The 16,605-nt window shown below is 38.2% G+C and overlaps 1 protein-coding gene across 6 annotated transcripts in view; it reads right to left on the reverse strand.

Moving 5' to 3' along the window:
• The window catches only part of LOC138103106 (ELAV-like protein 2), a 94,790-nt gene that overhangs the window by 49,668 nt on the left and 28,517 nt on the right, over nt 1-16,605 (reverse strand). For 4 of the 6 annotated variants that reach the window (XM_069001127.1, XM_069001126.1, XM_069001125.1 and 1 more), the window contains exon 2: nt 1,933-2,023. The exons of the other annotated variants lie outside the window; for them this stretch is intronic. In XM_069001127.1, the coding sequence (XP_068857228.1) occupies nt 1,933-2,004 (72 nt within the window). In that variant the 5' untranslated portion in view covers nt 2,005-2,023. The remainder of the gene's footprint in view (nt 1-1,932; nt 2,024-16,605) is intronic. 6 annotated transcript variants of the gene reach the window in all.

Consider the following 16,605-nt stretch of genomic DNA (forward strand, 5'->3'; position numbering starts at 1 on the left):
ACAGGACAAAGGGGAATGTCTTCAAACTGAAAGAGAGTAGGTTTAGATTACATATTAGGAAGAAATTCTTTACCGTGAGGGTGGGAAGGCACTTACCCAGAGAGGCTGTGGATGCCCCATCCCTTGAAATATTCAAGGTCAGGTTGGATGGAGCTTTGAGCAACCTGATCTAGTGGAAGGTGTCCCTGTTCATGGCAAGGGCATTAGAGTTAGAGAGTCTCTAATGTACTTTCAGATCAAACCATTCTGATTCTACTGCGTCTCACCCCAAAGTAACTGACTGTATGATTTCAAGATGCAACAGAAATAATTTGGAGGACTTGTAAACAAGTACTTGTTCACAAGCTGCCACATATACAAAAGGCTCTCTGCCATCTCAGTCAGTGACTGAATGGCAACAGCTGGTAAATACAATGGAGTTTTAATGGCATGCTAATATCTAAGATTTGGGCAGCCTACACTGTTTGAGACCAACTATCCAGGACAACATGCAAGAGAAAATTATGTAAGTTAATTCTCCAGAAATACATATTTCAACACAAGAAGTTCACTGTAGAAATCCATCAATCACTGAAATTCAACCTCAAAATTAAACTGCTAAGAGGAGTTCTCAAGAAAAAGCCTCTTGTAAAATCACAGAGCAGCATCAGGACCTCTGAAGGGTCTGTCCTAACAGTCCTGTTTAAAGCACCATATGGAATCAGTGCATATCCAAACAGCTGATAAGGTCAACTGTGTTCAGGGACTGCATAACTGAACTTCCTAGTAACACAAGAGGGGGTAAGTTGAGTTTCTTATTAGAAGTACAACTTAGACATTCCTGGGAACCCATTTCTGTGCTCTGCATACAGAAGTATTTTTCAAGAGGTTACTTCAGCACAACACAAAAAAGGGATACATCTATTAAGAACACTCATTAGAAAAGCGTGATCTAGTTTTTCTGAAGAGCTACAACTGGAACAACATTTTCTTCCCTTGTGACAAACTCCAAGGGGTAACCTGCTCCTGGCACTGATGAAACAAGTCCACTGCAAAGATGATAAAGTAGATTATCCCAATTAAGATAAATTACTTTTCAAAATGTTAGCATATCTGTTAAAGGTAGTAGTCACCAATGCTGTGCTCTGAGGCTCTGCAGGATTGCCTTTTTCCCCTTTTCATCTTTTATTCTCAAATTTTAAAGAGTTCGTTGATCAAAATTAGCAGGATTTAGCAAGGACAACAAACAATTCTCAATTCTCTCTTAATTGCACATTTATTTTCATGTTCAGGTGGCAAGAATAAGATCCTAAGCAAACATTCAAGTGAACAGCTGCAGTAGCCTGTGTGTGCTGAAAATTTCAGCATCTTTCAGCTATAGAACCATCTGCTCTGAATAAAGTGATACTAATATGTTTTACAAATAATGCATACCCCACTAATAGGCTAAAGAGAACTGTTCATAAAAGACAAAGCACTAAATCTTTTTCACTCAGAAAAGTAGTTCGAGATAAATTTACAGTTTTTAAAAAATTCTTAGAATAGACTGGCAAATATACTTTTAAAATAGTAATAATAAAAACACAAGTATACAGGTTTTAAAAGTTACTGCAAGTTAGAATTCAGACCATACCAAAACCATTTTAATACAGTACTACTCTTCAATTATCCACCATGTATTTTCAATTAGTACTAAAATCTAATTGACATTAGAAGAAAGGCAAGCCACTGCAGTGTAATTTCTACAGGAGATCACCGTATTACAGAAAAAGTTGTCTTGGTATGCCAGTGTGCTCTAGGCTCTCACAGAATAGGAACACCACCTACAGCCTATAATGAAACATATAAGCGAGTTAGCATTCCAAATGGAAGGTAAAAAGACTTTGGTATGGCCTCAGCACTATTAACATGTAAAAAAAGTAGCCTACAGAATTTAAGAAAAGTCCCACAGACCCCAGTCCAAGGCTCTGCTGCCCACGAACCACTTCTAAGCAGAGAAGCCACATCACACAGTCTGACTGCCATGTTAGTTTGGAGTTGCCGTCTGCAATATGGACACAAAAAGTACCGTATGTTAGATTAGCAAGATAATGCAACAAATCAGTTTGTACAAATTTACAGTAATTGCATTTATATTCCCAGCACGTCCATGCAGTGTGGCTTAATTGGATTTGAGGCAATTCCAATCTAATCTTTACAAATTCAGATGTAAAATTATTTTTCTTATGTGAAATAAGATGCTTATTTTTAAGAAGATTCAAAAGATAATGCAGTCTAGCTACCCCTGCATCTACCCTGGAAACTACTTCCAGAACCACATCATGCCTAAAAGAAACTATATCACAAAACAAATTTTTAAATCTTCAAGACTGAAGAGGAAAGAAAGGAAATACAGTGAGTTGATTTTCCATCAGCATATAAGATGATCATGCACAACTGAGAGATAGCTCCCCTTACATGTCTTTCCCAGCCCACAGGAAAAAAAAATACACAAATATGACAAATGACTTTGTTAGAATCCAGTCCATTCTTAAAAATCCTATGTTTTAAAAATTAAGTAAATTAAAATCTTGTGCAGATGGTATTCACTAAGTTTCCTTGCAGTACATGTTTAAAAGTACCACTGCACATATCACCAGTGGCAGTGGAGTCAAGGATTTATCAAGTGGAATAACTGGAACAAAACATGTAAGTATTTTTCGTAAGAGTATTTTGGTAACCAAGAAGATTGCTCTTGAACTAAAACATCACTGAAAATCCAGTTGGATTTACATTGAACAGTGCTAGGAGGATACCACAAAAGCTAATAGGCCATTTGCAGATGACTACAGGTAGTCCAGATGTAAAATATAACCACAATAGGAACAAATAGAAAGACTCCTGACCACTGTCAGAGCTTAAGACTGCTGTTAGTAAAGAGATCCTTCTTGCCCATGGTTAGCAGATGAGGTAAGTCTAAACCTGATAAAAAAAGACTTAAGTTTCAGAAGGCTGCTGCATCCAGGATTTATAAAGACATACTTCAAAGCTTATTCTGGTTTAAAATGGTGCAAATTACTTTTCAAGTCAGTTTGCTACCAAAGTCCATATGGTTAGCAGACTTCATGTCTGGTCTTTATTTTTAACTTAGGTTAATAAAAACCTTCAATCACCTTTTCATGCAAAATACTGAGGCTTTGGTATCAACTTCAAGTTTGCATGCCATTCTCTGTGGTCTCAACCCAAAACCAACAGTAACAACTTCTCTTCTCAAGCTCTCCATTGGTTCATAGGCAAGTATGTTGATAAACTGCTTACTAGATGAATAAAATCTGGAAGTCTCAACTGACTTCTTTTAAGTTGAGACAAGCCTTATTAAGAAGATTGCTTTAAAACAGTCTGCAAAACGCTGTCCTACAAAGACTGTAGTGACGTATGCAAGATAATGTATTTGGATCTCTATGGTTCTCAGCAAAGCAGCATGACCCCACAGATTATTTGTTTCCTGTGAACCACAGGCTGCAGATAGAAAACTTCAATAGGACAGCTTACTTGTTTGTACAGGACTTCAGTTTACTCACTAGAGACTCCACTGTTCTCTCAAACACTGCAGCACTTCTGAAAAAAAGCCAAGAGCACCTGTCATTTGAGGTACTTTCAGCTTGCGTAACACATTTATCTGCACTGAAGCATTCTGTACAGCACTTGCAATCAGCATGCAAGTCAGTTCTCTGAGTAAAAAAACCATTATGTCTCAAAAATGTATTTTGCTCTACCAAGTCTTCTACCATTTTTATTACTTTCGAAGACATACAGACTGCTCTCTTATGTCTAGTTTGGAAAACTGGAGTTCTTACCATTTTATTTACACTTCTACCTAAAGACCTAAAACCAATATTAACTATAGCTAATTACATTCTAGAAAAAAAAAAAGCTTTCTGAAATGAATTTTCAGCCTTAACACTGTACTAAAACAGCACATTAACATAGAATTTGAGCTGTGACTTTTCTTCCCCCTTCCCCCAAAAAGGCTTTAAAATATTGAACTACTGAAGAATCTCCAGTACCATTAAAAAAAGCTAATTCAGTTTTTGACTATTAGCCTCAGAGACAATATTACACTTCAGGTTATTAAGATAGCTTAGCAGTTACTGCATTCAAAACCTATACAACCATTATGTTCAAGAAACAGGATTCTATACCTACTAAGGAAAAGTTTGTCTTAAAATACATTCAGATTAAGAGGAGAACAATAAAGTCAAGTTGACCGAGTAAATCTGCTTTCTCTATAATGCTGAAAGGAAGCAGAACTAAAGACACAGTTGTTCAGTTCAGCAGACTGAGTGGTTCTCTTTAACACACAGTACATAGCAGCAATCTGTCTTTCAATAAACTTACTTTTAGTTCACCAAGCACAGGTAAGATTTTAAACCCAAACACTCTTAAACACTGTTTATGGCATTAATGGAATGCCAGTTTCTAATTAGCTGCAGTTCAAGCAAGTCATGAGTAAGGTTTCCTAGCAGAGAAGCAAATAGGCTTTTTTTGTTTTTCAAGAGAAAAGACATCGGAAGTTCAAAAGCCATATGGTTTATGTAATTAGTTCTGGTTGCCATAGAACAGTTCCAATTATAACAGCAGATTTTTATATGAGAGCTTTAGAAAATATAGTGGAGCAAGGAAGATGAAGACTGGCTAAACAATAGTCACAATGGCCTACTAACTTTCTCTGTAACACAGGTACTTTGGGCGTAACATACTCCACACTATTCATGCTCAGCTGAAAATGCAGGCTGAGGCTGGATCCTGGCAGTGTTGAGACAGAACCAAGGCGGTGACAAAACAGATAAGCCTTCTACCACCTTTACCTCCTCACATGCATGCACATGCTAGGGAGAAACGTTTAGTGCATCAGACTTCTGGCCAAAGTCTTTCCACCACCTGTTTCAATTCATACTTGCTCATCCTGGTCATTGCTGGGCAAGAAATCATTTTGCATAGGTTTTATAGTCAGAATTTAATTCTATTTATAGACAACACACCAAAAAATCACTGTAGAAGTGCCTGCCCCGATTACACTACATACTTCTAAGTGGTATTATTACAAAAAGGTGATTACAATCTGAATTTAGGCCAGCAGATACTAAACACATCTGCCTCTTTCAATACGTTACCACTGTTCAGAGGCAACCCAAGCTAGACCACCAGATGCCTCCAGCCTCAAGGGTCACAGCTGATACAGTGCTCTTGATGAAGTCCTAAGAGATGCTAAACATGCTCCTGAAGATTCTCCTAAAGGCTTACATACCAGGAAACCTTCCAAGCATGCTTTAGAATTTAGTGTTTGCCCTTCCATCCTGTTTCCCAGTGCAATGGAAGCATGCAACAATTACAACACATCACCATTTGCACAAGCAAATACTATAGATTTTGTTTTCATAATACCAAACTGCAGAACAAGAAACACCTCTGGCTGCATACAGTATTCTTTATTTCTTCCAGACAGAAAGGTCTAAACCAGAACTTTGGTCTCTGATTGTAATGAAGTTGTTCTCTTTCCAAAGGATTTATTCCATCTACTTTGACTTACAACAGTAGTTAATGCATTTTAACAAGGCTAAGTTGTTTCTTGTCTGTGAGAACTGTTGCTAAACGTGTTAAGTAAAAAAAAAAACACAAGCCATCATCATTATTTGAAGGGTCAGTGAAAGGTAAGATCTGACACAATACAGATGCTGAATTTTACTTTAAAAAATAGAACTCACCAAAAAAAAAAAAAAAATTTGGGTATTAAAATTTTAAGTGCAGATTTATTGATACTTTGAATAGCTGCAATTCTTCATGCTTCCTCTTTTGTGATTTTTATCTTTACTAGAGTGTTAATTTGAAGAACTCCTTTTTTACAAATGGTCAGGTATCTTACAAGCATGCATAAAAGAACAGTACTAATTCATGCACGCTCAAAAAAGCTGTACAATAAGAGATAACAGAGACTGTTCAATCCAGCATATGCAAAAGCTATTACATAGGTTGCTAGAACATCCCAAAGCCCTGTATGGGTAAAGGCACACACAGGCCAGAGGGCATGTCTTCATTTAACAACCTTGATTGTCAGAACAAAACACTACTCACTCTTTCAGTTTCCCTACAAGAATAGTTGTCAAGAAAAGCGTGATGGTTACTCTGAGGTCCACACATTAACAGCATATCTTGTGCTTGGTGAGTCTGCACAAACAGGATAAACAATGCTTATTTCTTTGTCTCTGTTTTCACTTTTTCTTCATTAGCATAAATCACCATTTCTCCATTAGCAGCCCTCCACACCTGCATATACATTCATTTGCTGTTCCCTCCACTGCACTATTTAAAAATCTGCAGCACAAACTACATAAGGATATTGCCTGATGAGAACTCATGCAGCTCAGGAGAATGAACCAGAATAGTATCTCTTGATCTATGCTAAGGTATATGGAAGAACTTTGGTAAGACAGATGAAAGACAAAAACTGCACAGAAAACTTAGAATTTTTCTGATAATGAGGTGGTATCAAATTTTCAAGTAACTTAAATAGCTACTAATGTAAACAAAAGCAATTAAGACAGCTTGAGTCCTTTGCAACAATAAAAAGCAACTTCTAGCCTCTCAGAAGTGGCAGCTTAGAAGGGGAACCTTTTCACACTGCCTTTTCAATGAATCACTAAAGAAGTAATACCACTTAACATTTCTGTATCTTGGACTCAAAGTCATGATGAGTTGAAGTAAGCGAAGAAAATGAAGATGATTATGAAAAAAAAATCATATGAAATTTAGGCAAAAGGATTGTAATTCACCCTTGTGATTGCTGTTGCAGAAGTTAATCTGCAGTAGATTTCAGCAGGAATGAAGAGGCAGCCAAAGCAGAATATCCTATTCCAGGTAAGCAATGAGAAGAAAATTGAACAACTGCAGACACTTGAACAATAAACAGCTATTAACAGAGGCGTAAAAGAGCTTAACTGTGCTAGTGACACTAAAAGCAGGAAGAAAATGCAAATTATTTACTCAATGTAAATATCTGCAGGAACACTAAAAATGCATACATATATTAAAAGAAAAGTCTTCACTCAGTATGAAGTGCTTTTGGAAACTCTTGACATGCCTACAAAATACTTAAGAGTATTAGGATACTCTAAACAATGCCTACTAAAGCTACTATGTGTTAGGAATGAAGCCAACAAATACTTGTAAGCAGTTCTGAAAAAATAATGCATGTACAGCAAGGCAAAGACATTGCTTGACAATGGACTAATCTAGAGAAAATACAGGACTACTTCTGACTGAAATTACTGATTATCCTATCAGCTGGGGTCAAAGGAGGAAAACACACAGGGTAACTTAAGTTTTCCTAGAAACCATATTAGAAAGATCAGCTCTAACAGTCTTCTGTAAAGAAAACAAATACCTCCATTCCATTAAGGTATCAGTTTTAGTGAGACTCCAAAAGTGTAACCATTTTTATGTTCCTAATTATTCAGGTCAATTTAGACACACAACCACTTCTACCAACATAACTAATTCCCTGAGCAAGATAGCATCAACATGCATTACTAATTAGCTCATATACTAGAAAAAAACCTCCAAAACTCAGCACAAAATTACACTTTCTTTTCATTGCCCTCCTTCATATAAAAAAAGTTCAAAGCCAGCTAAGGGGAAATGATTACTTTGGTTATATTTGTAATTTTAACTAAATGTCAAGTTGAGACTGTTTGAACACAGCCAATACTGATGTTCAGAAGGAGTTTCACCAAAACTGTGACTGGATCACACAAACAACTATTCAGATCTCAAATAAATAAGCTGTGAACAACTCCAGACTTAACCAATACTTTAAATAAGACTGATTTTTAACAGGAAAGATTTTTCACCTGAACTCTACCAGTCACAAAATCTTGCCAACTGTTTATTGCTCTTATTTGCTGTCCTAGTCGCCTGTGTTAGCTCTCACAACCTTCTAGCAAAGTGCTCTCCAAGGCAATACGGCTCTGTCAAAATGAATACGTATTCTTCAAGAGGTAAATGCATCTTATTGCAGACATTTCACTTCAGCCTTATACATCCGCAGTCCTCTGGAGCCTACTAACACAACAAAACAGAAGATTCAATGAGGTGAAAGGAGACAACTTGATGACTCTTCAAATATAGAAACTTGATAGGTTGAAGGGTTTCAAAGTCAACATCCACTTGAACTGGCTAGGATGCCTACTTCAATTTTTCAGCAGTATTCAGAATACCTCAGTGTTCCAGTTGGGCCATGTAAAACTTTTTCCCCTTTCATACTGCAGTTACATCCTTCTTTGCCACTGACAATTTCAAAAGCTGATGTTTTACCAACAGATAGGAAGCAAACCAAGTTAGTCTGACTGAAGAGATATACAAACCAAAAAACACAAGTTAGAAAAAAAGGCTCTTCCTAATCAGGAAAGCGTGTCAACTCCAAGGCCACACACTACTCTGTTTTGTCCCTCATGCACTCAACTTTCTTCCCTACAACAGAGGGCCCAACAATGGATGACAGGATTCATCTTCCAGGATAAGGAAGACAAGGTTAGAGGAACAGTTCTCTTGTGCTGGCTTTTCATGGCAGCACTCCTTGCTCAAAGATCAAGGAAACCAGAGAGATGGTTAGGCCCAAAACACACTAGCATCACTGACACTCCATCAGAGGTGCACCTCAGCAGATCCACAGGGCATGATTTTGGTATCCCCATCACAGCCCTACCCTTCAAACTGCAGGATGAATCTCCTCAATGTCCTCCCTTCAGGGGAGTTTTTGTTCTCTCACAGAGAACTTTTAGCTCAGATGTAGATTAGACAAGGGAAAAGTTGCATGACTTAATATCTGTACCCCTTAAACCCCCATGTATATTGCTAGTTAGCTCAAAAAATGACATCCTCAACACCAGACAAAGAGGGGAAAAAATGCAAGCAGCTGAAAGTCAGAAACCAGTCATCTCCATGCCTCTCCCTTCCTCTACAGCCTTCTTTACAAGTACTTTCAAAGTGGCATCAGGTTGGACAGCAACACAGTGCCTACACACTCAGACATCTCCACTAGCCAGAGCATCAGTGGCCTGAGAGACTGACATGTCACAGCATCCTTCTTTCAGGCCCAAAACTCATGACAAGCAAAGCTTATGTGCAACACAAAAAGGTATTCAAACCAAACTGAAACAGGCACCATTAACCACACATTGAATCAAGTCATTTTTGCACAGGAAACATTAATCTTTCCATTGAGGAAACCCTCTGGGGAAGAAGAGATCTTCACTAGGACAACAGCTCAACTAAGAACATAGGATAAGAGGTACTGGGGTTTGCCAAGTACTCTGCACTCCAGCAGATATGACAACAAACAAGCTACCTGAACAGCCTTGGACATGATACCCAAAATTGCTAAAATGGCCTAGGATCACATCTTAGATGTTAAGTAGTATTCAAATATGGAATACTTGCTTTCACTCTTTGGTGAAGGGCCTCAATGTAGCATGTAAGGCAAAAATCAGGGACCTGTGGCAACAACTGACTTGAGCTGCCATTTTTTTTTCCACAGCTGGGTATGAGGGTTTGGAAGAACAGAAGGAAACACTGCTCAAACTGAAACACTTCCATTCAGCATATTCTGCGCTCTTCAGTCAAGAGCAGATGACATTTCACCTACAGTTACAAGGCTTCTATTTTACCACTTCTCAGAAAAAGATTTCAGATCAACAAGACAAAGTGAAGACATCAACAAGCCATTCTTATTAAAAATTTAGAGTGAACCAATATGAAAAAAAACATGGCCAAGGCCAGTTTGCTCTGAAAATCTGCTACGGATATTCAGTCTCCAAGACGTGTTCTTAGTGGTCTCAATAATCACATCTTTGAGTAAAAAAAAAAAAAACAAGCTTAACAGGAGCTAAGATTTTTCCCTTCCTGCCCCACCTGGAGTAGGAAGTCACCATGGTTCCATGAAAGCAGTACAAAGGCTTCCTATAGCAGATGAAGAGAACATTTATTTCTTAATCCTGATATACCATGAGTAATGAATAATGCAACACAGCTATAACATGACAGATCCATATGCTGTGCTGACTTGCGTGCAGAAATCTTTATTTCTATAATCCAACTAAAAATGCAGAGCAATGAATATTTAAAGATTTTCTAGTTTAAAATAATTTTGCTCTTGCTTTCAGTCACCACAGAAATCTTGCCCAGCTCTTAAGGTTTCTGACCTCTGGGGATGGAAATTCTCGCACAAACATGAATTCAAGAACAGAGCAATACAGAAGCCAAGATGCCAGAACTCCTCATTAAAACTCTCAACAATTCAATACATCATCATTAATACTGCTAATCATATTTTCCTATTATGCTGTCCATAAATATGAAGTTTATGGGGCCACTTGGCTTCTACATGCTCTAGCTCTTTCTTCTAACCTTTTCTTCATAGAAAATTGCAGCTAGATTGTCTCCCACTCCTAGTTTTCTCCAGTAAACCAAGTACCATTAAACTATGTATCACAAAATTGCCTTAATAGACCTTTGCTCCTTTCATGGGCTAATCCATATATTTTAATTTGACTCTCATGCTTTATTCCTTCATGTATTATTCTATGTTAGGTATTATACACAAACCTATTAAAACTACAACTTGATATATTTACGCAGTTGACATTTCTATTATCTGTGTCTTAACATTGTCTATACATATTACCGAAAAGTAAATTTTGTAACAACAAATTCTAGATTAGGCAATTTTCTTTCAAATTAGTTTTGAAAAGCTAATTTCACTTAGATATTTATTACTGCATCAAAAAACTGAGCTAATACCCCACTTCACCATAAAACTAATCTTATGCCTAATTCAATTGCAAGAGAAACACAGCCACAGAAGTACACCACTGTAACAGACTCCCAAACACCTGAAATCGTATCTTTGCCAATTCATTTATTCCCCTGTGTACATCCTCAAGTTTCAATATCAAAGGAAAATCAAGAGAATTGTTTACAAAAGAGATACAAGAAGTCTTATAAGATAGCATGACAGCATAAACAAAGTCAGACCAACAGCATGCAGCTCTGAATAAACTTAAACTTTTCTGCCCTTTATCAGTGCATTTCAGGTTCTAGGAGGTCACCTATGCCCCAAAAATCTCCCTGTAATACACACTACAGTACAAAGAAAGAGCTTGGAAAGGGACATACACAACAGTAAACCAAAACATTACTTTGAGAACATCAACAGGTGAAAAATACAATGCTGATGCTATTTACAATATGCTTGCTTTCTATATGGGCTAATCTGGATATTTTTACTACCATTTCACTACTGAACTGCACCAACTCTGAGGCACCACAGAAGGGCTTCTGCTTTCACCCAGCACACAAGTTTGAGATGAGAAAGTTAAGTCTTATTTATCTGTAGCATCCTTTGAAGGAGACCTGTCAAATCACATTATTTGTCATGGCACCCAAAGGCTGACTTATCAAGTCTTAAAGAATACCTCTAAATAAACTAGATGGATTTTATACTGCAACATATAGTCTAACATGGAGAGAAGAACCCAGGTTTGGACATTTTAGCCTTTGTTTCATAATGAAGCAGACTTGTAAAACAGAAGAAGGTTCACTTTCATGGGCTGAACATTATGCTTGGGCAGAGAACTGGATGTTTTGTGAAACAAAGGAATCAGTAAGTTAATGAAGACTGTTTTAGAAACCGTACGCATCTTCCCTCCTGGCACTTTATCTTGCAAAAAAGATGACAGTGGTTTATATTGCACCACCTAAACTACAGGGTACTTTATCTATACTTTCCTTGTAAAGTCAAGAATGTGTTTTACTACAGTGAGAAAAAAAACCCCAAACATCAAATGTAAGCCCTGGAGACATGCTGACAAGAAGTCAAAAGGCATCAGTGCTTTGGAGGAATCTGAACAGAGTGTTAAAGTCAGTATCAAAAACCTTGCTGATATTAGATACAGACACTCACTGTCCTACCTCATATATTCCCACTGAATATACACAGGAATACAAAGCAGTTAAAAAGACAGAAGTTACACTATTTATGTAGTTTGGTTTTGTTTGTAGGAGTTGAACCTCCTTAGATGCCATTGTCAAAACAGTGCCATCCAGATTACCCTGGAACACATTATTCAAATTATAATAGATGCAGATGAGTTTGAAAAGTCCGTGTCATTGGATGTCAGCACATTCTAGCTCTAAAACAAAGCACATCAGGAAGCAAAGTATTTAGTTCACACTATTCAGTTGGACAGACTTAAATTAAGTTTTTCTGCCCACAATTTAGATGTAGGTAGTTAAAAGAACAGCATAACTAAGAACATAAAAACATAGGCATAAGAATCACCCACTTCCAGAAATGAAGTTGTAGGCAGGATAAGCAAACTTTGAAAGGAGTTAGTTCCTGTGAAGAGCTATATTGTCTCACAGCCATAAAGCCAGGACTTTTCCTTCTTCACACTGCAGATAACTACTTTCCACCAATTTCCTAAACGAAGATCTGCACCTGTAAGTCCAGCAGCTCCGGTATTAACAACACACATATCTCTGCCTCAAAGATCAAAACTGTATTTCATTGCCCCATTATATAGATGCAATATTAAAGAAGACATTATTGTTAGGTTATTTTTAAACCAACAAGTCAAAGAGGATTTTTATCTCCTTAATTCACTCTGCAGACATTTTATACCATTCTCTATTGAATGTACCTTTCAGTCAAGGTTCAACTTTTAACCTTCAAAAGTTTATTCTTTGCTTTGATTTTGGGCAAAATACTAGAAGAGTAAGTTCCTAGAAGCATCAATTAAAAAAAAAAAAATTAAGCTTTTCTCACTGCAAAAATACTGTACAAAATGCACAGTCACATGTTACTTGCAAGTCAGTTCCGCAAAACTCTTTCTCAGACAAAAGATGTCCAAGTGCTCAGACTTTGGTGAACTACAGCTCTTTTACTCTATGAAGACAGAGCACATCAGGACTAGTTGCCTAAGGCTAACTGCAACTGCAGTAAATTATTTCAATTTCTCCTGAAGAAGCTGCAGCTTGGACATATATATATAGCTTGGACAGGTGCACTAGGTTAAGAACTGCCTGGATGGCTGGGCCCAGAGAGTGGTGGTGAATGGTGCCACATCCAGCTGACAACAATCACCACTGGGGTTCCCCACAGCTCAGTGTTGGGCCCAGACCTGTTTAATATCTTTATTCATGATCTGGATGAGTGGACCAAGTGCACCCTCAGTCAAGTTCTCAAATGACACCATGTGGGTGGGAGTGTTGATCTGCTGGATGGCAGTGATGCTTTGCAGAGGGAGATGGACAGGCTGGATCCATGGGCCAAGGCCAGTGGTATGCAGTGCAGCAAAGCCAGGTGCCAGGTCGTGCCTTGGTCACAACAACCCCACACAGTGCTACAGGCTGAGGAAGGTTGCCTGGAAAGTGGCACAGCAGAAAAGGACCTGGGGCTGCTGGCTGGCATTCAGCTGAACATGACCCAACATGTGCCCAGGTAGCCAAGAAGGCCAATGGCATGTTGGTCTGTATCAGACATGGTACGAATGCTTGAATACTGTGTCCACTTCTGGGCCCCTCACTTCATGAAAAACACGGAGATGCTGGAGCAAGTCCAGAGAAGGGCAAAGGAACTGGTGAAGGGTCTGGAGACTAAGTTCTATGAGGAGCGGCTGAAGGAGCTCTGGTTTAGTCTGGAGGAAAGGAGGCTCAGGGGAGAACCTACCACTCTCTACATCTACCTGGAAAGAGACCATAGCCAGGTGGGGGTCAGTCTCCTCTACCAAGCAACCAGCAAGAAGAGAAAATGGCCTCAAGCTGGGCCAGAAGAAGGTTCAGGTTGGACATTAGGAGCAATTTCTTCACTGAAAAGGTTGTTATACATTGGAATGGGCTGCCCAGGGAGGTGGCAGAGTTCATGATTGCTGCAAGTGCTCAAGAAGTGACTGGACATGGCACTGAGTACTATAATTTAGGTGACATGGTCATGTCCTGGTCAAAGACTGGACTCAATAACCTTGGAGGTCTTTTCCAACCTTAATGATTCTAAGAATTTGTAGGAAAAAATATTAAAAGAACAGCAGTTTAAATCTTGTGACTGCCAAAGTTCATTTAACCATACCAAAACTCTGGCGTTGAAAAGACTTCTAAGAAGTCAGTGCATGGAAAGGTTGAAAAAGTTAAAGTCATGAGGACAGAAGCCTGTACAAGTTTAGCTTTTGCTTTCTTTACTCCACATCTTGAAAGGAAACACAACTGCTCTGTGAGAATTATTCTATTTGTATACAACAGCTTACTGAAAAATGGACTCAACATAAGCAAGTATCAAATATTCTGTTACTTCTCTCAGCTATGTCTAAACTCCCTACAGGAGAATGAAGAACTACTGAAGTAGAGTTTGGCACGCACATTTCCCTATAACCTCCACTGAACCTGCAAAATCTCAGTAGATTGTTAAAAGGTTGAACAGTTGTAACAGAAAGGCTTGAAACAAATACAGCCTGGTGTTAGTCTTAATTTGCTGCATTTTTCACTGGTGTAACATCAATTTACTTATTCAGCTCATTTTTAACAGAGATCTAAAATACAGCCAGCAGAGAGAAGAGCACAGAATGCTGCTGTAACCATCCCCATTAAATTCAGAGAAAACAACTCCCTTTTCTTCAACATCTTTGGACAATGACAGCAGCTCTCATTTAAAGCCATATGACAACTTCACTTAGATAAGAAATAGCTAAAAATGTTTAGGCACAGAAAGTGCTTAAACACAGAAAGGTTCTCAACTAGCAGAGGCTGTCCTCACAATAAAGACATCCCATATGGCAACTCTTTTTAGACTGTTAAGTATCAGAGGTTAGAGAAATCACATGTCTGTCTACAGACTACCAGTTTCTCAGCTGATTTTTATCTCTTGCATAAAGAAAAAAGCAATTTGGGATAATTTTTAGAACTAACATAGGTCAAACTCAAAAACTGTGTCCCCTTCAAAGTTTGTTTAGCTTCCATAACTACCCATTCTTTCCAGTAAGGGCCTGAAAAGAAAGCAAGCCTGTAACTTTTGACAAACATACCTAGAGCATTCAAAGCAGATCAGCTGAGTTTACTTAACCTGGTTCTAATTCACTGCAGCTGCATCTAACGAACCACAAAGGAAAGCTTATTACTGCAGTAAGTGACAGAGCTCAGTGGCTGAACAACCTCCATCCTTCAGTTGGCTGTGCTCAGCGCCAGCTACCGAATGATCTCTGTACTGTGGCTAGGCATGCAAAACCAACAGACAACACCACCTCCCCCCACCTTTGTAAACTCTTAGATGTATTATCAAGAGGATATCAGGCAGGGTATGCTACCAGACATGTTCAAACAGTTGGCTGCTGGCAGAGAATATCTGCATTCACTGATCCATGACGTACTCACCTGATTTAAACACTAAACAAGAGTTACAGAGTTCTTGTAATGATAACTCATACACAAGCTTTGACATCGGAGTCTGCAACCTGCGACATGGAAGACAGGAGAACACCCTGAGCTGCCAGCAAGATTTTCAAGCTCATCTTTACAACTAGTGACTATGGGTGATCTAAAAACCTCAGGTCTTGATGAAACTTGGCTAAGTATCAGTTAAGAACAGACCTGTGAATTACCTCTACATACACAAAAATAATTTAGCGATTCCCACATAGAACTATGTCAAAGTTTTATTTAAAACGAGCAAATGTGTACAGTGCACAGGAAGTCTGAGTGACAGATTACTAAACTCAAGTTTAGTTCTCTAAAATATTGTCTGATATATTAGTATGTTTAAGTTCATATTTTAACACCAGGATTCCATCAGGAACTTCATCCATATCCTTCTCCAAAGTTTTATGTGTTACTTTTCCATGTGCAAGTTTTCCACTCTCAAACAGAACGGTATGTAAAATGAATAAATCAAAAGGCCTAGTGAGTAAACTGAAGTATTAACGATTAAATTAAATGCATCTGCTTCACCTTCTTCCTCTTATGTGAAAAAGGAAAGAGGGAAGTGAGAGATGTGGTGCAGGAAAAGGGTCAGAAGCTACTCAATGTTTTCAGCTTTGACAAAGATGGATTCATACCAGGTACTTCAGAAAGCCCTGTCTAAGAAAAAAAAAAAAATCAGTAAGATTAAAGGTCTCTCTTCCAATTCTGGTAACAGAAAAGTGACACACTGAAAACAATAAACTTCACCAATTTACTCAACAGCTGCACTCCTGTTTCACAGAAGTATATAGAACACATGTAAAGATGCACAAATCCACTGGGGAAACAATGACTGAGAGAAAAAGCATTTTGTTTCAGGAAGTTAAACAATAAATTACTTTTTTTTTTTTGTTTGTGCAACAGTACAGAGAGTGTTGAGCTTTCTACTTCACTTATCAAAGAAAACGTACAATTAAGTCAACATTCTTAAGTAAACCCTTCAGAAGGAAGGTGAGTAAACCTTAAGGAAAAGCATAAATTAACCACACACCAAGTTCTATAACACAGCAGCAGCATCTTTAAACAGTCTTCCAGATGAAGAGATGGTAACAGGGATTTTGGAAACATCTTAGTATGCTCAAGCTCTAG

The sequence above is a fragment of the Aphelocoma coerulescens genome (assembly GCF_041296385.1).
Source record: "Aphelocoma coerulescens isolate FSJ_1873_10779 chromosome Z unlocalized genomic scaffold, UR_Acoe_1.0 ChrZ, whole genome shotgun sequence".
NCBI classification, from domain to species: domain Eukaryota; kingdom Metazoa; phylum Chordata; class Aves; order Passeriformes; family Corvidae; genus Aphelocoma; species Aphelocoma coerulescens.